This window comes from Melozone crissalis, unplaced genomic scaffold (assembly GCF_028551555.1).
Source record: "Melozone crissalis strain CALT ecotype California unplaced genomic scaffold, PUWL_Pcris_2 ptg000027l_1, whole genome shotgun sequence".
In the NCBI taxonomy this organism is placed as follows: domain Eukaryota; kingdom Metazoa; phylum Chordata; class Aves; order Passeriformes; family Passerellidae; genus Melozone; species Melozone crissalis.
In genome coordinates, this window is record NW_026535805.1 from 40,589,841 (window position 1) to 40,615,586 (window position 25,746).

The 25,746-nt window shown below is 37.8% G+C and overlaps 1 protein-coding gene across 1 annotated transcript in view; it reads right to left on the reverse strand.

Annotated features, from left to right (window-relative positions):
* Positions 1-318: 318 nt before the first annotated feature.
* Positions 319-25,746, reverse strand: part of EYA4 (EYA transcriptional coactivator and phosphatase 4) — a 121,731-nt gene continuing 96,303 nt past the window's right edge. Inside the window, exons 11-19 of the mRNA XM_054279688.1 lie at positions 23,413-23,549; positions 21,962-22,045; positions 13,898-13,987; positions 7,747-7,805; positions 7,480-7,640; positions 5,307-5,421; positions 3,430-3,551; positions 2,027-2,127; positions 319-399 (exon numbers count right to left, since the gene is read on the reverse strand). Of these exons, the coding sequence (XP_054135663.1) occupies positions 319-399; positions 2,027-2,127; positions 3,430-3,551; positions 5,307-5,421; positions 7,480-7,640; positions 7,747-7,805; positions 13,898-13,987; positions 21,962-22,045; positions 23,413-23,549 (950 nt within the window). The remainder of the gene's footprint in view (positions 400-2,026; positions 2,128-3,429; positions 3,552-5,306; positions 5,422-7,479; positions 7,641-7,746; positions 7,806-13,897; positions 13,988-21,961; positions 22,046-23,412; positions 23,550-25,746) is intronic.

Genomic DNA, 25,746 nt, shown 5'->3' on the forward strand with positions numbered 1-25,746 from the left:
GTCAGGGCTCACTTGGTGTGTACCAGCAACCTCCACAGTTTCAATTCATTTAAAAACGTTGCGTATATAAGACCATAGAGCTTTCTTACGTAGCACTAATGCTTTAACTCCATTCAGCAATCTGAATTCTTCAGTTTGGAATTTTTAATTCCAAATATTTCTTCCCTTCTTAAGACAATTCATATGTGTAAAGCCAGAGGCATTGAATCACACATAAAAATTCAGTGTACTTGAAATATGTATACATATATATATATGTATGTGTGTATATATATATATATGTATATATATATAAGGATCACCAGCTTTAGAACACAGCTACAAATACTCTAGTTCCAGTGCTTGATGGAGAGCCAAGAGGTCCGAATGACTGGATATCCTCCAGAAAGGCATGTTGTGCTGTGTTTGTTAGAGGAGGGAAAAGGTCAGGAAAGATGAACACTGTGACACAGGGAGGCACACAAGGATATGACACACAAGGACAGTTAGAGATTATCAGCTCCTATCTTACACCACTGTGTTTCTGGATTGATTTTTGCTGTTCAAGTACTGACAAAAGTCAGACCAAAATAGATCTGAGCTTAGCAGCTCAAGTTAAAATAATAGGATGATAGCCTTTCTTAATAGTTTCTTTGGAAAATGCCTGTTACTTAGTAAGAGCTACTTGCTTGTTGTTAGCACACAAGCCCGTACAAAGGAGCATTAACAGGAAATCATTTGATGCTCCACTTATTTGACTGCAAAATACTGAATAATCATTTAAAGGACTATACCACTTCCATGAAAAGATGTTTCTCATTCAACACTTCAAAATAGAGCTGAATTAGATTTTTTTCTCCATCCAGGCAGAAAAAGAAATGCCTTTGGATAAGAAAATAACACATTTCTAGTTTAAGAAAAGATAATTTGTATTGCAGAAAGCATCAGTGTCTGTGAGAGATGCAGGTATACACAGTATTCTCCTTCAGTAATTCATTAGAACAGAAAAAAACCACATAATTCCATGTTGTGTTTAGATCTATTTGAAATGTGCTATATTCATCCATCTCTCTGAATTCTACATCTATCCATGCAATATAGCCAATGTTAAGGAAAAAGCATGCCCAATCAGAAAGCCCACAATCCAACCACCACTGTTTAGCAAAAATTATAAAGGACCCATCACCAGTACTGTACCTATATTAAGGAACCATTTGGAATGAGCATTTTGGTTATTTCCATTTTGTTTCCACTCCAACTACAATGCTGAGACAGTGCTTAATTTTGCTACATCTAGCACAACAAGATTTAGATAACTGGTCCTGTACAGACATTGTGAGGAAAAAATTCAATTTCTGCACACTTCCATGGGTTATATTGGGAAGCACAGCACAAATTACTAATTTGATGTTTCTGAACATTAAAAACTTCTTTGCTGAAATTAGACTTGAATCATCATGAGGAAACTAGGAAACAATTCTTTTTTGGAAACACAGATTTGTTGCACAATCTCTACATTGTGTTCTTTTTCCTTTAAGCAGATATGTCTTTCTTGAAGCAAATTATATTTTTATCATATTTGCCCCAGTAAACTATGGATCTTTATCTACCTTAGCAAAAAAAATTGCACAGTCCTTTAGATGTTTTCCACATTCTCTGTAACACTTCTCTTGAAACATTCCCAATTTCAGCATTTTAAGAAAAACACCCCTCCCAACCATCATCGCATAACCCTTTCTATCTGTTCTGTTTGTCTTTTAATTTGCTTGAAGTTTGTCAGACATTTTTTCTGCATTATTTTTCCATCTGTTTAAAAAATAATTTTTTTGTTTTGGTTTGGGTTTTTTTTCTTTCCAAAGTGAAGCGAAGCAAATGCTAGAATCCAAATGGTTCATTTTACTCTAAATGCTGATCTCATCATGCTCTTGTTGGTTTGCATCTGTGGACTGAAATTATTTGTCATTTTGTGCAACACTGACAAAAATGCAAACAGAAAGGCTTGCATTAGTAGCTATGTATCACACCAACATTTCAGAAGACAGGTTACCTTTTTTGCTGCCTGTTCTTCTTCTACACCATCCCCAATTACAACATATACTACTTTTCTGCCAAACCTTTGCATTATTCGTTCAAAGCAACTTTCTTTTCCTGGAAGATAAATGAGATAAGAGTTCAGAGTGAAGTTACCTGATTAGCTGCATGTTCCTCATCTCGGCCATCTCCAATCACAACATAAGTTATGTTAGTGCCAAATCTGGACACTATACGCTCAAAACAGCTCTCTTTGCCTGAAAAACAATGCACTGTTTATTCAAACTATCAAGTGAGTTATGGTGAAGCCTTACAGAGGATTTTTGCAGTGGTAAGACATTGCTGCTACTACTACTTTTAAGAAGTTCCCAACCTTGGGATTTAGAGCCTAATCTGGTAAGAAGCAATGGATTCCCTTAATAACACATGTTTCAGGTAAAACTAGATCTCTTAATCATTACAAGAAAACCACTAAGACAAAGGAATTAGCAGCACTGCAAAAATGAATAGGTTAGCAAATGAATAATTGAATTTAAATATTTCCTTATGATTGTAATAATATTCTTACAAGGAAAGCAGAAATTTTAATTCTAATGTATCTGCAACAATGGGTGATGCAGTAATGAAAAACTTAATTAAATGATGACTGAGTTAATAGTTCTGCCTGACACTGCTAGAATATGCACTGCTTTTTCCCTTGTGAAAATAATTTATGAAACATATTGCAATGCTTTTGTCAATTAAGTGACACATTCCATGCTATAAAGGTTTTCATGGATATAGATATGAAGCATTCCTGAACTGATGATGGGTAAAATTTGCAAAATTATCAGTCACTGTATGCTGCATCACATTTCACAGAAATGCCTGCTTTTCTTGGTTTACAGTTTTGCATGCAATTTCCAGAAGCCATACATTTCCAAGTCATAATGCACAAAAGGGACACAGCTGTGAACAGAATGGGGAAGAGCCCTTTTGTTATCCAGCAGCACAGGTTCTGTCAGAAACAGCTGCCATTCCCACCACTGACAGACTATGGCTCAGGAAAAGGTTTGTGAAGCTGTGGCCTGGCTTGCGTAGAGCTGAAGGTCAGAGCAGAGGCTAATTTAACAGAATTTCTGGTCAGATTTGAATTCACAAAAAACTTATCTTCATTCTTTTCTGCAAGTCGTTCGTTTTCTGGACCATACTAAGGAGCTTCTGAGGCTTTTAATCAGCATCTCTACTCCTTTAGGCATCACTGAAAATAAGGTGAATTTGGAATTCTTTGACATAAACACATCTGAACACATGCAATGCCTAAATCTTATAACTAAAACTGCTAAGTGTCAGTGAAGTGTTTTGGAATACATCCATTACTGGGGGAAAAAAAAAGGTAATGCATTGTAGTCAGAATGGATGAAAGAATAACTTTCTTACCTATTTTGGTTGCACTGTATATATTTTCAATAGGAAAAGCTCCACCTAAGCTGTATAGTAGAACTTTTGCAAGTGCTGGGATAAGCTGGGTTGTTGTTACCAACACGTTTACACAATTACTCCTAAAATGAGAGAAACAGTTTAAGTTTAAATAGTTTTAAAACAGGACCCAAATGTTGATGAGGTGAACCAGCTGTGGAGAGCATATTAAGGATCCCTCAATATTTACTTCCATTCACACAGTAAAGCTGCTCAGCACCATCACTTACAGAAAATGTACATAAAACCCCTAGTGAAAGCCTTTAAAAATATGTAGGCCTGATTTGTAGGAAATATTCCATACTGGTTTATAAAAACCAGGTCTTTGAAGACGAGTCTAGTAAAATACAGATATTTAATATAGATAAATACAGATATTTAAGACTATCAACAACCTCCAAAACAAGTTGTTTGAATGCTTTGAAAGCATAGTTTTCATGCTGGCAATTAATTGTCAGTAGCTACCAGCAAAATAAAAGAGTTTAGATAATACAGAAACATAATTTGTTACTCTTTTATCTATCTTTTATCTAGACTTTTCTCCACAATGGCATTGCTTTCTTCAAGTTTCAAGAGTAAGAATATCTCTGAAGAGAGGGAGAGATAAGAACGATCATGTTAATAAGCTAGCACTGAGTGGTGAGGACAGAAACTTGAATGGAGAAGTTGTGCAGGCCAGAGAACTCAGAGCTGAGCTACTTCAGGCCCTCACAGGCTGGAACATGAGCATGACCATGATGTGAAAGTAAATGCTTGTGAGTTTTCCTCCTGGCATTTCCACAAATTCCAAGCAAGACCCCAGGCTGCTATTTTCACCTTTATGTATCTCAATTTCCTGTTATAACATATCAGTAATGGTTAGCTGACTCACAGGTAGCTTCTGAAGGTTTACAGTTGTACAGTTACTTGAAGACACGACAAAAGACTATTGTTTAACAATCCTGAGTGAAGGATAACAGTCTTCCAGACTCGTCCACCAATGCTCAACTGCAAAAGTCTCTCTGAAGAGTAACAATTCAGAAAGAAATGCAGAGCTAAACACAACAGCTTACACAAATTTGTTACTTTTTTCCTCCTGAAGTGCTTCACACATTGTTAAATAAACAATTAAGAGATAAGCATATTGTAAAAGTTGTTATGTTGAAATTGTTTTTGTGTCTTTCCAAGTTTGTTCTTTCCACTTGACACCGAGTCTTTTTCCAGACACGATCAGAAAGCAAGATGACTTAATGTTGTTCTTTTTTGTGGTTTGAAACTAGGTTTTTTTAGGATTTCTGGTAAGACACATATTGCACTGCTTACTAAGCAGCAGCAGGGTTCACAGTTTTATTGTTTCAGAGGAACAATACGTTTTCTGTCTCAATATTGGGAACTCAGACTTTTAGTTAAAAGAGATTTTTTGCTCTTGTGAAAACTTAAGATTTATACTAAGATATACTGGTTTGCTTGGAAGGACAGAAGAAAAATGTCCTTATGTTCTGGTATCTGTACAGTATTTAGGTAGCACTGCGGATAGGCACAAACACTGAAGGACAGAACAGAGAGCTGTGGAGTTCAGAGAATGCTGTCCACAAGGTAATAAATTAAAAGCTGCCTCAGAATTCTACAATACACTTTAAATGTACACTCATTTGAGAAGAAATTTCACACTATCTTCAGTAAATGCTGGAATCAGGATAAATTAAACCACTTTCCACTTTTCCTGTGTCCGACTCAAAAGTCGTAGTAGACCTGTTCTGTTCTTTAAAGGCACTAATTTATTGTCATCTAAAATGTAAAAAAAAAATATCCATTACATGTCTAAAAAACTTTTTTTTACAGCAGACTCAGATACATACCTTGTGCTGATAATTGATAATGATTTAAGTGCATTTGTAAGCCAGGAATCCGTCAGAGCTTCAATCTCTGCTCTTAATTGCAACCATGCATCTCTTTTAGCGGGACCCAGGAGTCCTTTAATGTAAGAGAAGTGAGAAAAATAGAATTAAATTCTGTATCAGATAGGGTTTATGGTCATTGTTTCTATTTTAAATTCCACTATGACTTGAAAAAAATATCACAGAGAAAATCTATTGTCTTCAATGATCAGGAAATCATAGATTTTATTTGTACTTCACTATATCAAGGAATATCAAATAGTATTTCAGATAATAATAAAGATTAGTTGCATTTCTTTATCTATCAGGCTGCATTTCAAAGTATTTCTCTCAGAAACATATTTTTAAACCAGCTCCTCCCACATACCTTATTCTGAAATTATCAGAGGCAGTGACAAGGAGATCCATGTCATTGGGATCACAGGTGAAGATGGTCACAAAAGAAGATACTTTAGAATAAACTGTTTAAAACTGCCCTACTTATGACTCTGCAGATAGTACACATACAAAAATACATTAGTTTACCGATGGCATGCTCTTTCTGTCCTGTTGTAATTGGTTCCTTTTACAGCATTTAGAGCCTGAAATGGCTGCACATCTTATGTTCTCATATCTCATTCTCTTGGTCCTTAAAAGATAGTCCTCAAAAACCTCTTTTTGGGTATAAATTGTCAGACACTTAAAAATACCCAGCCTATTGAATGTTGAGACATGAATTTGCTGGAACCAACATATTTTAAATGTAGATTTGGAAGAGCAGGGAAATAGGCTTCCTGAACTTTAGTATCCCTCTTCTCTTTCACATCCTGCAAGTGATGATGACTGTCTTCAAAAATCAGAAGTGAAATAATCTAAAAATATATGGATTGATCTTGCCTTCTGATAATTTCTAGCAGCTCTTTTGAAATAAACAAATACAGATAAGCTACAAAAATCATAAAAAAGGCTAAGATGTGGAGGACGACTGAAGAAACCTGCCCATTAAGAATGGCTTATATTTCAGATGCAGGATATGTGGGAGACAATAAAAACCTTAATCCAGTGCACCACATTTCTGCACTATATTTGCAATGTTTTGTTCCTCTCAGTGTGTTTCCCTGTGCTATGCTCTTGGACTTGTTCTCTAATCACTGTTAAAGGTTTTATGAAATGCAGCAGCTTCAGAATCTTAGATGCATCAGGAGATGCAAGAAAACCCAGTAAACTTTTGGTTAACACTGTTTCAAGAATTATTAATATATAACAACTCTATTCACAAAACCAGTGAAAGGCAAAGTAGGGCAAGTGAAAGTCAGCCCTCTACTACCACACTTTGGTCCTATTGCTTCACCCTGTGGTGAGGAAAGACTGAACTTCTGAGAGTGAAAATACGTGACTGTAGCAATTATTGAAGACTTTTAAGTGTTCTCTGTTCCCACTGTCTATTGTTGAGGGGGTCAGCTGGCACATTTCCCTCCTCAGAAGAAGGCTGGCTGTCTCTGCAAGGCACACAGGACTATCCAGGACAGATTCTTTTGGCTCTGCTGTCTGATTGCCTACAATTTACTGGTGCAGACATATGTGAGTCCATGAATTAAAACAGTAACAGCAAAGTTCTTGTCCCAAATGAGATTTGGACTGATTGGAGACAAAATTGTGTAAGCTCCAGAGTCAACAAAAGGGGCTATTGGCATGGCAGTGAGAGAATTTTCTTGCATCCACTGGTGAAAACAGACTAGCAGGTACCCAGCAGAAAGTTTAGGTGACAGTGTTGTTACCAACCAGATCATGAAAATGTAGGATGGAAATGGCCATCCACAAACAATTCGTGCTGTGAAACTATACAATATCTTTCTTAGAACTACAGCAAATCTTAAGTAGTCTAAGTGGTTCAACAAATCAGCTGGCTCTGAGGGAGGAAAATGGGCTCTGTGGAAGCTAATTGGGAGCTTGCTTGTTTCCCCAACTGCATTTGCCCTGCAGAACAGCATGTGGCTTTGCCTTTACAGTCAGTAGCTTTCAACAGCCATTGGTTCAGTCATATCACTCTCCATTCCCTCTGTGGCTTCCCCCAGGCTCCTTCCCTGGGTGCAGCTCATCACCATGCAGCTTAGACTGATCAGCATTCAAAGCTGGTTTTGCTAATTGAACTCACCTCCTATGTTGTTCTTGTAAGTATTATACAACTCTTTTACTCTTCTGTAACGGAAAGCCAGCTTCCTCATCCAGTCAACCCCTCCTCTTACACCTGTTGGCAGACAAAGGTTTGCACTACTTGCAGCTGCATGGAAGCCATCAGTTGCAAAACTGTAGGTACTGCAAACACCCAAAATACAGTAAAAATAAATACAATGTATTCCTGTAAATGCTCAAATTATTTCATCTTTAAAAAAAAAAATAAAAAAATATTTCTGTATCTTACCTTAGGTCTTGTCCATTATCATCTGAAGAAACATCATCTATATGAACTTGATCGCATTCCTGTTAGAAAGAAAGCAAACCCAAATGACAAATCCATCTTAAGAGAGAGTGCAATCACCCTTCCTGGAAAGGTCTAAAAGTTGTGTGGATGTGGCACTTGGGGACACGGTTTAGTGGCGAGCACAGTGGGCTGGGCTAATGGTTGGACGAGGGGATATTAGACGTATTTTCCAGCCCGAGCCACTCTGCTCACCGGAGGCTTAGTACAGAAGAAACGAGCAGCGCAGGCCACTGGCTGCACCAGGAGGTGGCAGCCTGTGCACACCCACAGTTTCCTACTGCCATCAACATCTCTAAAAGAGTAAACTTCAACTTCTACACAGTGAGAATCACTAAACAGACCTTTAAAAAAAACAATATGCAATTTTGAGGTGATTTTTAGGAGTAAAATTTTCTTAATTGTAAAGCCACCAGAATTGTAAGTCTCATTTACAGCCTTCCTAGTATACCAATACTTGAAAATCATATAAACCTTATTCTCCCACTCCTTTAAAGCAATTGATGGTGAACCTCAACAGGAGTAAAACTTATGTTAAGTAGTTTGGACACTTATCAGGTTCTTGTTTTAATTTATGTGAGTGCCTTTGGCTGGAAAATCACATATAATCAGCAATCCTACAGAACTTGATTATTTCATGGCTTTGGAAGGGATGGAAGGAATTTGAGGGAACTGAGGGACATTGGAAATATGAATTCCCCTCCAAGACGGCCTCATAATTGGGCAGCTATCAAATCTCCTTATCTGCACAGTGGTTAGAGCACAAAGATAAGAAATTGTGGTGATAAAAAAAGTACATATATAAGCTAAGCTATCATGTATTATATAATTGCTTTCAATAGTTGCTGGAACTAACATCTTGACCCAAAGACACACCTGAAATTCAGTGTCCATTTAAGTCAGCCCTTAATTCAGGCTCTCTGTGACATGCAGGGGTATGTCCTTCTAGGTTTCCAGTCTTTGCCTTGTTACAGTGGTAAATTGTACAGATAAAGAATAAATCTGAACAGAGGAATGATTTCCAAATGTGTAAGACACAAGTTCCTAGAGTGTGAATTTAGGGAATTATCATTTCATCTTTCTACTTTGTTTGCTTTGCAATGAGCAAAAGCTTAAGAGACTTCTACTCGCAGGAACTAGGCTGTTTCAAGAGGCAATTATGTATAAAACAAATATCTATAATTTAATTTTCAAATACATAATTTCATTGCATCATACAAGCAATCATAATCTAAAATATTGGGCTAAAGCTAAAAGAAAGAGTTACCAAGCTCTCCTTATGTGGCTTATTCCATTAAGATAGGATAATAGAGCTGCGTTCAAGGAACAGGAATGAAGCATTCTTTCCCTCACTGGAGAAATAAATTGTTTTAGGTCAGTGTGAGGAGATTATCTTGAGCTGTAGAATATTTTTAAGAAGCTATTTTTGGATGTAAATAGCAGATGAAGAGAGAAAGTAAAGGGAATGTGGCAGCTGAAATAAAAGATTAATTTCTTTATCTTTATTCATCATTTACACTCCAGAAAAAAAATGGAACTATGCTTCACCCAGTGTAGGATAGGACCTCAAAAATCAGAAAAAAAGCCTATGAGAAAAATTCTGACTCTGTATTTTGCAACATCTGGGCAATATCTGGCTTCCTAATCATCTTCACATATTTCCCTGGAACTCGTAAAAGTATTAAGTTTAAAAGTTTAAAATCTTGTGGATATGAAGGTATACTAATTAAATGAAAGGCATACAAAAGCCTTGATGGATAAGGAGTGTCTGCTGATGTTTGGGTTTTGTTAAGCCTTTCAGCTACATTGTTCCAGCCTTGAAAATTCTAGGTAAATGTTCTGCTGATAATTTCATTATTAAGTTAAATATGAGTGGGCAGCAAAGGCTCAGCTGTTTAAGTTTCTTTTGTCTCACAGTTGGTTCATTGTGGTTCTGTGACTGACTCCAGAAACAGGATAAGGGGACCATGCAGTTTTCTGATTACTCATCCCCTTGTCCCTGCAAGAAGGTTGTTAATATAGGAGTTAACATAAAAGTTATATAGAAGATCAAACCCAGCAGCACTTTCCAACTTCCTCTTTATCCCTCTTCCTTTTCTTCTCTGGATCTACGGGTCATCTCCTCTGTACACGCTGACAATACGCATTTTCTGACCATCAAACAAGCTCATGTGCCCATCACTCTTGTTTTTTTTTTTACTTTGTTTTCTTGTTTACTTATCTACTTCAACTAAAACGTTTACCTTTTACAAATTCACTTACATTGTGTGGAAAAATCTTGCTATTAAAACAAAAAAAAGCCAATCGTTTGAGCAGATTTGAGACAGTTCTCTACTTTTCTCAAAAGAAACAGGAAACTGGTGGCACAGCACTACATTTGAGTTTGCCTTTAAATGACACTAAAGAGTTATGGGAAAGAAAGCAAGCTCTTTGTCAACTTAAATATTAAGGTAAAATAATTTTCACATCAGCTACAGTACTGGTTAAGCTCAAGTCACAGTGGCTGTCAGTGCAATGTCAGAACTAAGAAACAGAAAAATACATTTCCTGTTAGAGCAAATGCAGGAAAGAAATCTAAGTATAGTATCTAGCTTTTGTTTGAAGCAATACTAATTAAAATTATATCTAAATGCAGCCAATTCTTTGCAGCAATTTTTAGAGCATGAAAATTTAAGAGTAAAGAATAAATACATCATCCATAAAACTTATCATCTTGGACCAGACAATTATTTCACTATCCAGTAAAAGCACTGACTTACCAGGCTGAACACAAAACTGCACTATGCTTTCTTAGGCTATACTGAAAAGCCCTTTTAATATATATGCTTCAGTCTCTCTTAAAACTAGTCTTACCTGCCTCCCAAATTCTGAGACTTACCAAAATCTTACTTTTAATTTCTAATTTCTGTTTCTAGTGAGAAAAAAAGGACAAAATCTCCTTTAAAATATGATAGGATAATGATAAAAATTGAAATATAATTCAGTTTGTTTGAAATTAATACTCTTTCCATTCAAGAGTATTGACCTGAGAGTGGAGAGGAATAATTGGAAGATTCATGTCTGAATTACTACTCGCAATTTAGAGAAATTGGTTTTTTGCTGTGCATAATAGGCCTTACATATTATATATTTACCTATTATACATTTCTAAATGCTGTCTTAGAATTAATACTGAGATATGAAGAAAACCTCAATTTTATTCCTTACCTGGCTGAAAAGAGAATGCCTTAGTTTGGCCATTATTATAAATCTGAGTCCCATCCCTAAGTGTTGTTTAAGCACATGAACTTTCTGGGACACCAGACTCCTATTTTCATGGCAAAACACCAACTGCCCTCCCGAGTGAAACTTCTCAAGCTAACTAAAATTTATACCCTGAGAATGCAGTAGCTGGAGAAGAGCCTAGCCTGAAATAAAAGTGCAGCTTGGCTGATTAGAGCATGGGTTACTGGGTCAGCAGGGAGTGTCTCAGCAGATCGGAATTCCTGCATCAGCAGTCGCTGCAGCGACACGGATTTGCATAGAGGAAGGAAAACTTTCTTTTTGTATGTGATAACTTCAATAACTTGATTATTATTCCTAGAACCTGCTATGCAGTGTTTGTAAGCAAGAAAGACAGGAAAAAAAGAAAGTTTAGAGATGTAGGGACTGGAGTAAATATTACAGGTACACAGGTTCAGTAGCACTTCACAGTTGTCATGTCCAGAGCCACGAGGTTTACTGTGGGCTGAAGATGAAAGCAAGACAGAAGGCGTGGGACCTGAGGGCTCACCACTGAAAAAGTGACAAGATGAACGGATAAGCAATCTGTCTGCCTAGCAAATAAAGGCCTGTCTCGTTCCCTCCAGTGAGAACTGAAGGTCTCGTGTCTTGATGGCCATGATCACCAGCAGCTCAGCACTCACTTCTGCTCCCCTGGGGGAGGACAGAGAGAGGAAGACAGAGAAAGAGAGATGGGGAGAGGAGGGGAGATGAGGGAGAGAACCAAGTCAGACTCTGGGAATTCTCAGAATTCATTACACATTCATCATACAGATGCACTTTAATATTCAGTAATGGCCATGTGCTCTGCAAACAGATTTAAACAGACAGGTTTATCCATCAGCATAATAAAGGCTGCCTCTACGTGCTTGGGCATTTTACCCTTTTTGCTAAGAAGATAGAAAATTCCTGGTCTTCTCACACACAGAGAAATGTATGCATTAAACTCATTTCAGCACATGAACTTTGGAATTTTGGTAATTTTGTAAGAGAGTTGGTTTTGAGGCCAAGATGAATTCTGAGCCATAAAGTACAAAATTTCTTGTAGAAATTGAGATTATTAAATATATATATAAATTGCTTTTAATCAAATCAAACTGATTGATTTACGAGACTCTCTGAGACAGTTCCCAAGTACTATTTTTTTAATTCATCTAAAGCTGGGAACTGTTCAAGCTCTGGAATGAGCTGGCATATGAGTTTTTGGACAGGGGTATTAAAACCATCCTATGAAGATTAGCCAAAATGTAATGATCCGCCTATGACAGCTGAACTTATGAATCTACAGACAAAATAAATAATGAGAGAAAGGAATGAAGTTTCAGTGGCCATAAGTAAGAATAAAGAAGTATGGAAGGAGGGCAAAGCTCCATTTTGCTGAACTCTTCCACTTGAACTCAGCACAACATTGAAGAACAGATTCTACAGAATGGCTTTAATTTCGTTCATGCCACATAAACTCTGAACATGCAGGGGCAAAGGTCTGCTAAAAAGAAATTTAAGAAATGCTTTGAAAAATTCATTTGGAATCTCTCCCTGGTACAGGGCACCAGAAGGAGACATTCACTGAATGTACTTGCATTGTCAAGAGATGCCTCTCTAGAACTGCAATGAAGCACACACTGAGGAAGGCATGTCCAGGGCTTTACTTGCTTTGGTTTCTGCTGCTGGAAGGAGGAAATACAGGTCAGGTGTGGAGTGAAGTAGATTCCAGTTTCTTGACTTAAAAAGAGCTAAGAATAAATGAGATCTGCAGGGGATGATGAAGACAACCACAAACTGGCACCTTCTGCTTTTCTTACTACCTACTTGATGAAGGGACAAAAGACAAAATTAACAACTCAGTGGATGGAAAAATTTCACTTATCTTTATTTTGTCTATTCAGTCACCAGAAACCTTTCTCTAGGATTCAAAATAAAACCTTGAAGTCTTCCAGCTCCCATTCATGGCAAGTATCTGTCTATGGAAGGAAGTCTGGGATCTACTCTCAGTAAGAAAACAACCATTTTAGACCAGCAGAAGGTCTGAAAAATCCCTGGGTTAATTTGAAAACTGTTTTTCACCCTGTGTCTTGACACACATGGTTGTAGGCTGTCACTGTCTATGTTAATAGATCTGGGTTCTTAAGAGTGAAATAAGAAGCCTGTGAAGCTCAGCTACAAGCCTGCTCCCAGACCATTGTCCCTGTGAGAGTCCATCCATGTCCTTTGACAGGTGAGCTGCCCACCTGTCAGAGGGCACTTCCTAGGAAGAGGTCTCTCCCTTTTCTGACCAATTGCCAAATTATATTTCCTGGGTATATTGTGACAATACATTGATTGCCTGGTTACCTTGGGAAGAGAAATCACTGATCAGAACATCTATCACAGTCCCAGCTCTCTGATGCTGCTTTCTTTGAGGTAAATGAAGAATATTCTACATTTCAACAAGTAACACAGGCATGTAGCCAAAAGGCTGCTCAAGAGAAGAACATCTCTTCTGGTCAGATGAGGGCACCCATTGAAAGCAAATGAATACGGAGAACTTCAAGAGAAGAACGTGAGGCATACATGTTACCATCCTGGAGATGACAGCAGACAGCTTTACACACATGGAAACCAAAAAAGATGGACAAAGAAAGGAATAGGTAGTTTGCAGATTCTCTCTCTCATTGAGTTTCAGAGAAGGACTCTGGTGACACTGGAAGTCAGTGCCACTGGATAACCTCTCTCTGATTAGACAAACCCAAAAACTACACAGGCAGAAATGTCACACGCAATAAACACTAATGCACAACAAAGCCACTAAGTTAAAAATCAGGAATACTGGTGCTAGCATTCCTTTGATTCTTACCTCTAAGTCATTAAAAAATAAATGTGTGTCAGCAAGATTAAAAATCATTTCTTCCATTCGTAGTCCAAGGGTCACTGCCATGGGTGGATCCTTAAAAAACAAAAAACAAGATTAGCTATTATATACTTCTAAGTTATATAAGAATTACTTAAAAAAAATTATGTACATAAAGTGTTTTGAAAAATTAACACTGTTAGAAATTTCCCTGAAATCCTTTCAGTAATAAGCTATTTTAATATAATGCTGCAATAAGACACTGCTGAACCTCTGTTTGTGAGAAAATCCAGAGAGTTGTGGATGTTGAAAAATCAAATTTTTTAAAGCTGAGCAATTTGCAAACTGGCTGAACTGACAGAAAAACATCTGGTGGCCATAAACGTACACATAAATATAAACATAAACAAGTATAAAGAAGACTGGAAATAGGGATGGCACTTTTCATAACAGATGTATTCAGGAACATATTTTTCTGTGAAAAGCATATATAAGTTTGTTGTTTGCTAGAGATCCCTTCATTGCTGGTGAAACACAGGAATACTGTCCCTGGATAAGATTAATTCAGAATGTTGCATTTGTTTGTAGGTTGTCTTTCACACTCTCAAATTGCTCTGCCTCAGCAAGACACCACAAATCTCCTGATCTGCAATAACACTGTCTGAGAGCATTAAGCATACAGCTAAGGCAAGGTAATGAATTCAAATTTTCTGGGTTTGCTAGGAGAGAGGTAAAGCAGATTTGTGTTACCTTACAGTTGGTTTAGGGCAACGGTCCCTGGTGCTTTGCTGACACCTAATAATTAGTTTGATTGTTGCCCTAATCATCTGCCTGAGCTTGTGGGGTGCCGTTAGCTTTTTCATGCTTAACACAATTGCAGTGGACTTCTAAAACATATGCGGTCCTCTTCTCATCAAAATATGATAAAAATATTTCATCATTTACTCCCTGACTGACATGAGCAAATTTTCAGAATCCCTTCTTAAATACTTTGAGATTTAAAGTCTAAATATTTACCAGCATGTAGCAACAAAATCTCACAAAACCTCAAATGATAATTTGTTAGCATTAGGATGAAAGACTTCCCAGCCAGGATCAGACACTCACTACTCCAGGGCTTTGCAATGACGGAATAAAAGATGGCTTCTGCATTCAAGCACTTAATAATTAACGGTAAAATCTGAAACACTGACATACTTTGACTCTTGCTCATGGAAAAGGCATACTTGAAAGAGAGAATAGTGTTCAAGAAGTTGTAATGATCCAAAGTTATACCCAATTCTCTGTCAGTGAAAGGAAATATCTTTATGTAGACCCTTGAATGGATCTAGAGTACCTTTCAGAAGCCAAAAACAAATGCAGGAACAGAAGTTTATCCATTCTGTCTTCTGTAGTAATGATAAATGGATTTGAAAGTCACATGGCTGAAGGCAGCACCAAGTGTGAAGGTCAGATTTCCAAGAGGATGATTAAGGAACACCATTAACAGATTAGCAAAACTCATATTAGGCACTGACAACACAAATCACTAAAATGCTCAGGACTCACGAGATTCCTCATCAAGCCATAACACTGTTATCAAAATGTCATCACATATAAACACGTGTTTGTCTCTTTCATTTGCATTTTCTGTGCTTTGTAAATAGAAATCTTTTCTCTCTAGATACAATATAACAGAGAGTATTTGCAATACACTTTTTTACTTCAATCCCACGAACACTGAAGTATGTGCAGAATTTTATGCACAGGTGGAAACTCATTATTATTTATATAAATTATTCACTGGAGTGCTTCCAAAGCTGGAATCTCAGACATTTAATTCTCAGCCTCTTTTTTACCCCTTCCTGGGCAGAAGCAGACTTGAATGCAGAAATTTCCTATAACGTTTTCCATTATAATTCGATTTGTTTTTACAGAAACTACCAACTATATATGGCAATTTCCTGCCTTGCCTGGTATAGTTGAAAAATGTAAATGTGACAAAGCTCTTATGGTTTTCTTATTAATAGTACTTTTGTAACCAGTTATGCCTGACTATTACTATTAAAATTATATTTCCTACATTCCTGTTTTGACAAAGGCATGAGAAGGCTATTGCTAGGTATGGTATGTAAAATAAAATAAAGCAAAGCAGAGGGAATTCATTTCAGCTTAGCATAAAATCACTCTGGGATCTCCCTGTACAACTTCTGCTAGGGAGAATTGCTGGAATTGAATTCTCAAGATATGAACAATTCTTCCCTTAATAAATTGGCCAAAATTTTGCACTGCAACTGTTTAACAAGAATTAAAAATTATGTTCTATCCAGCTCTTGCCAGGTTAAGTTTTTTCCTTCACATGAAAAAACAGACAAGAAAGCAGATTTTTAAGGGTTGTGTGGCTTTATAGAGTTTGCACAATACGGAGGAACATGACAATCACCATTTTACTGTCTTTCAGCCTGAAGCAGAAGTTACAGACTGATTCAAGTGGCACAAAGGACTGTGTGTGGAAAAGAAAGCAAGAAACTTGCAGTTGGTACAGAACTTAGCACAGCAAACTGAAAAACTTAGTAACAGGCAGACTGAATTTCCGTCAAAATTGTATTTTGTGCTACTCTGCGCAAGCACACACAATAGAGGAAAAAAAGATTAATAAAAAATCAGGAAGTTTTCCCCAGGTAATTCACAGAACAAAGAACAACTCTTTGGCCTGCAGAGGTATGATGTTAGCCAGATATCATTAGTGTGCAGAAGAGTCAAGAACAGCTACAAAACTTTTGTACACCTAAATACAAATTACTTTAGTTATGTTAAGATGAAGGCACTAAACTGGAGCCAGACTGTCTGTCTGTGGCCTTCTGTACCAGACTGGTCCATCCATTGGAATGCCTCCTGGGAGACTAGATAAAAATATCCTGGGAGGACCAATACTTAAATGTTTTGATCAAGTGGAGAGTAACTGGAATAAAGCCCCAAAAGCTCAGTGTCCATTAGTGGAAGAGATGTATTTAATACTGTTTTGGAATGTCAGGCTTCAGCACATGTTTAAAATAATTTCATTTCTTAGGAAAAAATCTGCAAACACCAAAGTGACTTTAATAAAACCTTGGAAAATGAAGAGGTAAACAGACTGCTAGGCAGATTCATTGTGACAGGAATTTGCATGCATGAAGCCTTAAAAATAAGCAAGAAAACAAGCAAAATTTTAAGAAGTTATTTTCGATGGATGGCTGTCCTGCACAGACTTAAAACAAAATTGACCTTGGGAAAAAGCAGAAACGCTAGCATTAAGTACCAATATTTTAGCTTAAAGGGACTTCTCTATGTTATGTAGGTTCTTAGATCTAAGTTCAGCCCTCACTCTCTCATAGGGGACACTTGTCCCAGGAGAAATTCATGTGGGTGGTGATGGAGGAAGAGAACACATCTCTTCTCGGTAAGCGTAGCTGGTGGCTGATGAAGGAAAACTCACGTACTCCATAGGGAGTTTCTGTTCCATTCTCTCTAGAAGGCAGTAGGAAAATCGACTCAGAGGTCTCAGACAAGGAGGGAGTGAATGGAGAGGATAACTGGAGGTGATGAGAGATACACTATTAATACAAGTGGACAAGATAATATTTAGGAGTGAATTTGGGAATGCCATTATGGATGTTAATGGTGACAAAGCTTTTGTGTTTAATGAGCAGACAAGCAGACAGTGAGCAGTAAAAAGCTTCTGAGCCCTTTCCAGAGAAGTGCACAAGGTTCATGAGGCTTCCCTGACAACTTTCTGTCATTTGCAATGTTACAAAAAAATGGCCAAATATGATCATCAAGTGTGGAATTGTTTTGATTTTTGCACTTGGATATCACATTCTCCATCTTCTAAGCTCACAAAGGAATTTTATTCTTCTTCTAAACAGCAGCACTTTGAGTCACAGCATTAATCTGGGAATCCTAGCTCTCTGGATTGACCTGGGAGAAATGAATAAAATATAAATGCTTGGAGCTAGAAAAAGTCCAGCTTAATCATCCTTCAATCATCAAGAATAACTGGAATGCGATGGAAGAAAGAATACACACTGTTCACAGGGAATAAGAATGTACCTCATAAACTTTTAAGAGATGATGACATCTCCTAACAGATGTCCTGTCACATCCATAAATGCTCACTTAAGAGCTCAGCATTGTAGAAAACCTTATCTGTCAACTGGTGCTCAGCTGCAAAAACCATCATCCAACCACACAAGTCATAATGTAACAGCTCCAATGCCAATGTTCACAATTTGCTACTGCAGTAAGTAATTAAAAATAGAAGTGTACTGGTTTAATGAAGTACAATGCAGATGAGCAAATGAGTGGAAAAGTGAGAGGTGATCTTACTGCTGGAAGGCAGCACAGCTTTCCTGAAACCTAACACAGCTGTAGTGTAGTTTTTATTCTCTTTCTATGTTAGCCCAGTAGAATAACCAATATACCAAAAGCCAGAGAGAAACAGCCACAGGTAGACAACAGCAAGGCATGGAATATTCTCCTGGGAAAGCTCTATATTTTAAATGCAGAAGTGATACTCTGGCCAAATTCTGGACAAATCTCTCCCAGTTCAGTTGAGTTTAAAGCTATACTCTACTGGCACCCAGATAAGCAGCAGCAATTTGTCCCATTTTTAAAGAGATGCTTACAGTAGCATCCTTCGGCAAATCACTAATTCTGTTTTAGCATGGTTATTATAAAATTTTGACATCAAATAATTTTCCTAGAAATTTCTGACATCATTCCATGCAAAGTGCTGAACAAGTATATACCACGTAGAGTGTCCATTCTCAGCTTCATAAATCCTTAGGCGTAAGTCAGAAATCTGCTATTCTCTTGACAAATACACAACCTGAAACTTGCCTACTGGATCCAGGCCTTCCAAATAATCTCTGCCAATGAAAGCCCTCCTTGCCTAAGGAGATGCTGGTTTGCCTTTCCTTTTTCTCTTCTACTCCAACCACTAGTTAAACTGTAGAAATCTTTTGAAAGTGTTTATTTCCAGACACAACTGCAGCTCTCAAGTGCTCCTGCACTCACATGTGGATCCCTATGCCGGGCCATAATACGCTGCATCTCCTCTCACTGCATCCCTGTGCACCCTGAACTGCAGCAAAACAGAGAGATTAAAAGACTAATTCCCGATTTTTTTTCACCCAGTACTCAAAAAACCAGGAATAATTTGGTGAAAACAAAGAATGAAAGTTTTTACGTCAATGAGTACATGAGAAAGAACTGAAGGCAAATATCCTTGCCTGTTTGTATATTCCCACTAGCTCTAAACTCAGCATCTCACTCCTTCCAAGGATGACGTGGAACACTTGGTATAAGAAGTTGCCTTTCCTTAAAGCAATGTTTGCTTTAACGACACATTATTCTCATGTAAAAAATTAAAAATGGGAGAAGGGGAAAATTCAGCTTGTCCTGCCAGGTTTTTTTGGTGTAGTTTCTCTTTTTCGTGAGTACCTTGACTATTTTACACAAAATGGGCTTATGAAATATATGTGGAAGAAAATGCTATTCACAGCTGAGCATCTGTGTGACTTTAGATGCCTTTACTTTTTAAAATCAGACAGCAAATCATCACAATTAAATAATTTACTATCTTCACTGTCTTACACTACCCTGTTTCTTTGTTCATTGTTAGGCAGCAATTTTATACCACCTTTTCAAGATAAACAGTTCTCTAAAAAATTTCGAAAGACTTATGTGATAACAAGACTTCTGCTGATAACCTCACAATTCTTGGAGCATTTACTCTACAGCAACCCAATTATCATAACAATCCAATCTTCAGTCTGGATTAAGACCTTGTATACAGATGGAAATCATATGCAGAAAAGATAAGGACCATGTGTACTAAAAATGTCATGTACCAGAGCTTAGTGGTCTGTGGAATCTTTCACTTCTCCCATTTCTAACCTCTTAGGCACTTAGGCTGAGACACATCCCACCTTAAATTTAGGCAACTCTACAAGGACATGCAAAAGCTAAAGCCTATCCATTATAAGCTCTTCCTGTATTCCCTTTCCTACTGCTCTAGCTCCCTTGCAGTCAACAATATTTATATTTGACTTGCACTGGTAATAACTCATCACACAAGTTCTATGTAAATATGGCAATGGCAGTCACTGCAGGAAGGAAAAAGTCTACTATTTTCATTTTATAGGGTCTGGAAATGGCCTACTTGAGTGGATGTCACCTATCAGTATCAGAAAAAAGAAAAAAAGAGAAAGAGAGAAAAAAGAAAAAGAGGATTTTACTTAAGAATTCTGTAATTCTGCACGCTTTGCTTCATTGCCTTCCATGGCATTTGACATTTGTTTACTGATGTTGATCTCAGCAGTATAACTACATTAATTTCACTAAGCCTTGAGACACTTTTGGTTTATATAAGACTTTATCTGCTGTCAGTACTACTATCTGTTAATATGCCATTACTAATTTACCCAGAGAAATTACATTTCTGTTGCTGTTTCCAAGACAGTTTTCAAAGTTATCCACAGATGTTTTGTGAACTACAAAATGTGCTCTGATTTTTAAAACTATGTGTTACAGTTGATTACAGAAACATCCAAAGGGCACAATCAAAAAAGACTGAAAGGAATAACTTTATCTGAAAAAAACTTTATCACTGTGACAATTTAGCAAGTCCTGTGGTAGTCTATGGGCTACTCTCAAAGTGATACAAAAGTTCATGTTCAGCTAGGTTTCTCTCTTGTTCTGATAACTACTAATTGGAAATGGTTCTGACAAAGTCACTGTTGTTACAATGTCTGAAAAAGAGCAGAAGAGGATTTTTTGACAGAGTACTGAAAAGTGCACAGATCTGGCACTGGGAAGCTGCAAAGCAAGGAAGGCTGACTTTTATAAGACATGAGTACCTATCATTATCTTTGCATTCCAGAAATTCAGATTTTGCACTTGGCCTGTGGCTTTTCCTCTTAACTTTCTTTTTTAATAACCAAAAAAAGGTTGATTGCATGGAAGACTGGCCCCTCTCTGGTTACAATGAACAGGTTCTGGCTTTGGACGTTTCTAACCCACTGGTAGGGGAGGGGGTTGTGAAAAGCCTTTCTGTAATGTAGTTTCTCACATTCTTTTCTCAAACATCTGATTCTGGATGGAATAAAGATGCTGAAAACATGCTAAACAAGCCCCACATCTGAGACAACATGATTTTGTTCTTCAAAAGAAATACCTTTGCATTAATTTCATTTGAACAGCACAGCACAGAGAAAACAATATATGTACATATTGACATCCCTTCTGTCCATTCCTCCTTCCACATTTTTTTAAAATTTTTTTTTGTTTTATCCAGGCCCTTAGCTCTACCTCTCCCATTAGTCTGCTCCTGTTGCTACACACCAGACCCTTCTCACCTTGTCCAAGCAGCCATTCCCTGGACTCCCAGCACCAGCTCCAGAGCTCCTGCAATCTGCCACTGCCTCTCCTCGCCTCCCTCACTCCTCTTCCTGCTCTCCCACTCACTGCTCTGTGACATGAACTCCTTTTGGACTCATTGGAGGGGAGAGGATGCTTAAAACTACCTGGGAGAGGGTTTCACTCCCCAGCATTACTCACCCCAGAAGCAGCCAAGGGAACCAAAAATTCAGTGAAAAAGGTGGGGAGTCAAAGAACAACACCTGCAGCTGGCATTGAAATAAGTCAGACTCTTACTCATCCTATTCATAAATTTCCTGGTAAATTCACCCACCAGCCCAGTTTATTCTTTCTTCCTCTACTGTTCCAGATATTGTCAGTTTTTCCCATTTATGCACTTCATCTATTATCTCCCTGCAATGTCTCTTCCAACACATGTCAGGAACCTCATCTTTGTTCCTCTATAAATTCTCCTCTTATTTGCAGCATCTGCTTCAGCCCTGCCTCATGTATTGCACTTAGGGGTTGTGTCTCATTCCTCTCCTAGACTTCTTCACATTAACCCTCTGAAAATGGGGTTTACTGTACACTTTGCCTCTAACTTCACCCATAAAGAACACAGAGGTGAAAAACATGTACATAGTCAGGCCAGATAGCTGCAGTGAATTGCCACAAAATTCACAGCTCACATACCTTGCCATACTTCTGTGCATAGGATCCTGTAAGCAGCGAATGAAAAACTATGATTGTTTCATCCAAATCCCAAACAAATACACGCTGAAAGCAGAATAGAGGAAAATATTATTGAACAAATAACTTCACAGTCCCACCACCACACCACCCAGGGAGACTAAAAGTCAACTGAGTCTAGAAGTTTAACCAAGTACTTATTAACTGAGCAGCTTGTCTCTGAAAATCAGCAATAACAGTGTATCATGCATTGTAAAAAGTCAAAAGGCAGTAACTTTTTAACTCTTCAACTATGTCTTATTTGTTCTCTAAAAAGCTTTTCACAAAAGCTCTGTAATACAGATTTCAGAAATGTGATTGGGGGTCAAACATAATTGCTATGGATAAACAGAGCTTTCAGATATTTCTCTGCAAGTCTTACTGATTCAAGATTCTTCTTATTTCTACTGTGTAACTAAAATCTTGGGTAAAAGTGCTATTTGCCACTGCCATATAGAATTTAAATAATACTGAAGGATAAACCAGATTATTTTAACTCAGTTTCATTCATACAATTTTGCTTTCTTTTGATTCTCACTGGTAAAAATAATGAAGAAAAAAGCCCAACCAACCAAAAGAAACCCTGAAATGTAAGAAGTTAGTGTTTTCACTGGAAAAATTAAATCCTTTGAAGAGCAAAAAAAAACCAAAAAAACAAAGTAAGTTTCTGTAGAAAAGCAACGGCATTTACACTCAGTTCCCAGCCCTGCAGCCCACCCTGCTACCCCAGGAGAGGCCCTTGGTCAGCCAAGTCCCAGCAACAATTTTGTCTTGTGCTGTATGCAGGGCTGGTGAGTGAGGGCAGGGCAGTGGGGCCGGCCAGGGCTGCTCTGGTGGCAGCAGGGGACACAGAGCCCTGGCAGGCAGCACAGCCTGGTGTCCCTGGTGCCACAGCTGGAGTGTCACACACACACACACACACACACAGGCACTCTGCTTCCTCCTGCTGTTCCTGCCACTGCAAGGCACCGCCATGACTTCACTGAGGTAAGCTGCCTCACTGAGATCTGCTGATAGAACTTACAAACACAAGCACAAACTGGTGCCTAAATATTTCAAAGGCTATGGCCAGGCGATCCTGGCTATTTCCATTGCATCCATAAATACATGTAATTAAGCGGAGAGATACAGTTGAGATTTCCTGTTTCAGAAACTAAAAGAAAATGTGATACTTTTGAGTACAGGCTTGTGGTTCTATTGCACAAGAAAGTGACAGATATGTAATGCAGAACAGTAAAGTCTCACTGTGCATGCAGATTAAAGCAGCTACTACTCTCTGTTACATTCAGTTAGCAAGACTGAGTCCATAATGTCTTTAAAATGCTTTAAGCTATTTTCACAGCTGCAGTATTCAGAATTTACACTTCATCAGAAGAAACTTCCACATTAACATTCATCAGTTACCACAGACATACCTCCAAGTCACTGTCCGGAGGGGGTGATGGATTATTCTTCCGCCCTCTACCCCGAGACTTTGACCCAGAACTCCTACATGTTCTCTCATCAAGATCTTTGATTGGCGTGGAGGGGCTCTGCACTGTGTCAAACTCTCCTGTAGAGGCAACCATTCATGCCAAAATTAGTGCTGGATTTTTAAATAACCAACTTTTTTTACTCAAAGTTCAACATGTCTGTATGCCAATGACAAGAGACATGTAAAAATGTTGTATAAAAAGAATGATAATGGGGCTTGTCTTATGTAGATGGGATCAGCAGATGCCACACACACACATTTGGCTTTACCAACAAAACACTATAAAACCTCAGCAGAACAAGACAAAAATTAAAATGACACATACACATGTGCATATACACAAATACACGAGCCTAGGCAAAATATCAATATATCCAAGACAGGGGTATTTTAGAAGTCATACTAATGGTTTCTCAGAACATGAAATGCTTTTTAATTAAAGCAGTTAATTTCCCATGTTTTCAGTTCAGCTAGACTTATTTCCAAGTCCTGCTTTACTTTTACCAGAACACACTTTGGCACTAATCCATGATCCAGTACAGCCAGGCAGCCTCCAGTTTCATGTCCTCCTTCCATGTCACCTGCTCTTTAGTAAAGTTCACTTTTTTCCTTCACCATACCTCAGCCCATAAATTGTCAGAGGAAAGTCATAATATTAAATGCAATATTCCTGTTAGTACCTGAAAGAGCATGAAGTAGTACTTGCTGTGTTCTGATCGTCTTTCTCTAAGCATGAGGCACTGAGGGCTGTCACAGAGATGTGCTGGGAGGGCCTTTGGCCTGGTATGGCATAGCTCATCTTAACCACACTCAAGTCCATCCCTGAATTCCTCATTTAATGAAGCTTAGCATCTTCAACTTTCAAAACTTCTAGCAGTAAATGCAGTTTGACTAGGTTCCCAAGTGCTAAATGACAAAAAAACCCTTCTTAATTTATCCTATTAATAATGATTTGATTTTTTTCCAGAAGAGGAGGAAAGGGTACAGCTTTGATCTGACATCTAGTACAGATTTTGATTCAAGAGCGTCCTTGAGCTGCCTGTAATTGAGCATTCCTGGGCCACAGGTAATATTTGTTAAAAGTGCTCATGATGGCAACTATGCAGAATAAAATAACACTTGGTACAAATATTTCCCAAAAGTCATCTATGATGCATCTGTTTTTGAGTTGGAATCTAATTTATTTTTTTTTCATTTTTACTAAAGAGCATCACCGAGTGTCCAGCAGGTGAAGGAGACTGATTTTTCTTCTCTCTTCTGAACTTGCAAGACTACATCTGGAAAAATGTGCAATTTTGGGTCCCCAAGTAGAAGAGTGATATTGTCAAACTGGAGTTGGTCCAGGTGAGGGTCACCACGACAGTGAAGGGAGGCTGAGCATTAGTAAAAGAGGTTAAATGGCTTTTCATAGAGATATGCAGAGAAAGGACAAGACACACAGGCAGAAATCCCTAAAGAATGGGGAGAGTAGACAGTTCTTGTTGACTACTCATTTCTATTCCTGGCATGGTGTTGATGTCAGCAAGGTCACAGCAGGCAGTGAAACAATCAATAAGGATCACATTATCTTGGCTCTTCCCCATAAGAACAGCAAAATGTACTTGGGTAATTACAAATGTACAAGAAGCATCCAAATCAGAATCCCTGTGCAGCAAAAACCTACAATGGCTCCAAAATAAGTTCTGAGTGTGCAAGACCTCTGTGCAAAAATAGTTTCCTAGGTTTTTCTGATCGAGTGGAAAAAATGTACAAAACCAAACCCCCAGGAAGAAAAAGCAAAAACTAAGAAAGTGAAGATGAATGTTTACATTCTTACCACAAAAATCTTCTTATTTATTACACTTCAACACATTACAACAAAATCAAGACTCATTTCCACAGTAATGTATTCAAACATCTGTTCTCAATGACTGTGTTTATTCTAATCTACCAAAAATAAAATATTAAAAAACCCTCCTCTTCTAAATCTTCTCTGAAATTACCCAACAACTGAAGTAAATAAATCAAATTTTCATTTAGCATTAGCCATTACCAGTTGCTCTAGGCTTCTGCTTGGGACAATGCTGTACAGGATTGCATAATTATCTATTAATCAGTACTGTAACTAATCGCTGTTCCTTGTAAAATCTAGGCATTTAAAGCCAACTTTATTTCATTACACTAATCTCTAAATCAGAATGAGCAGCTGTCTCTGACTTGAATGCAAGGTATGCATCTATTTTAGAACTGCAGAAGTCAGTGGTGCTTGTTTTTTTAAACAACTGTAGGCTTAATT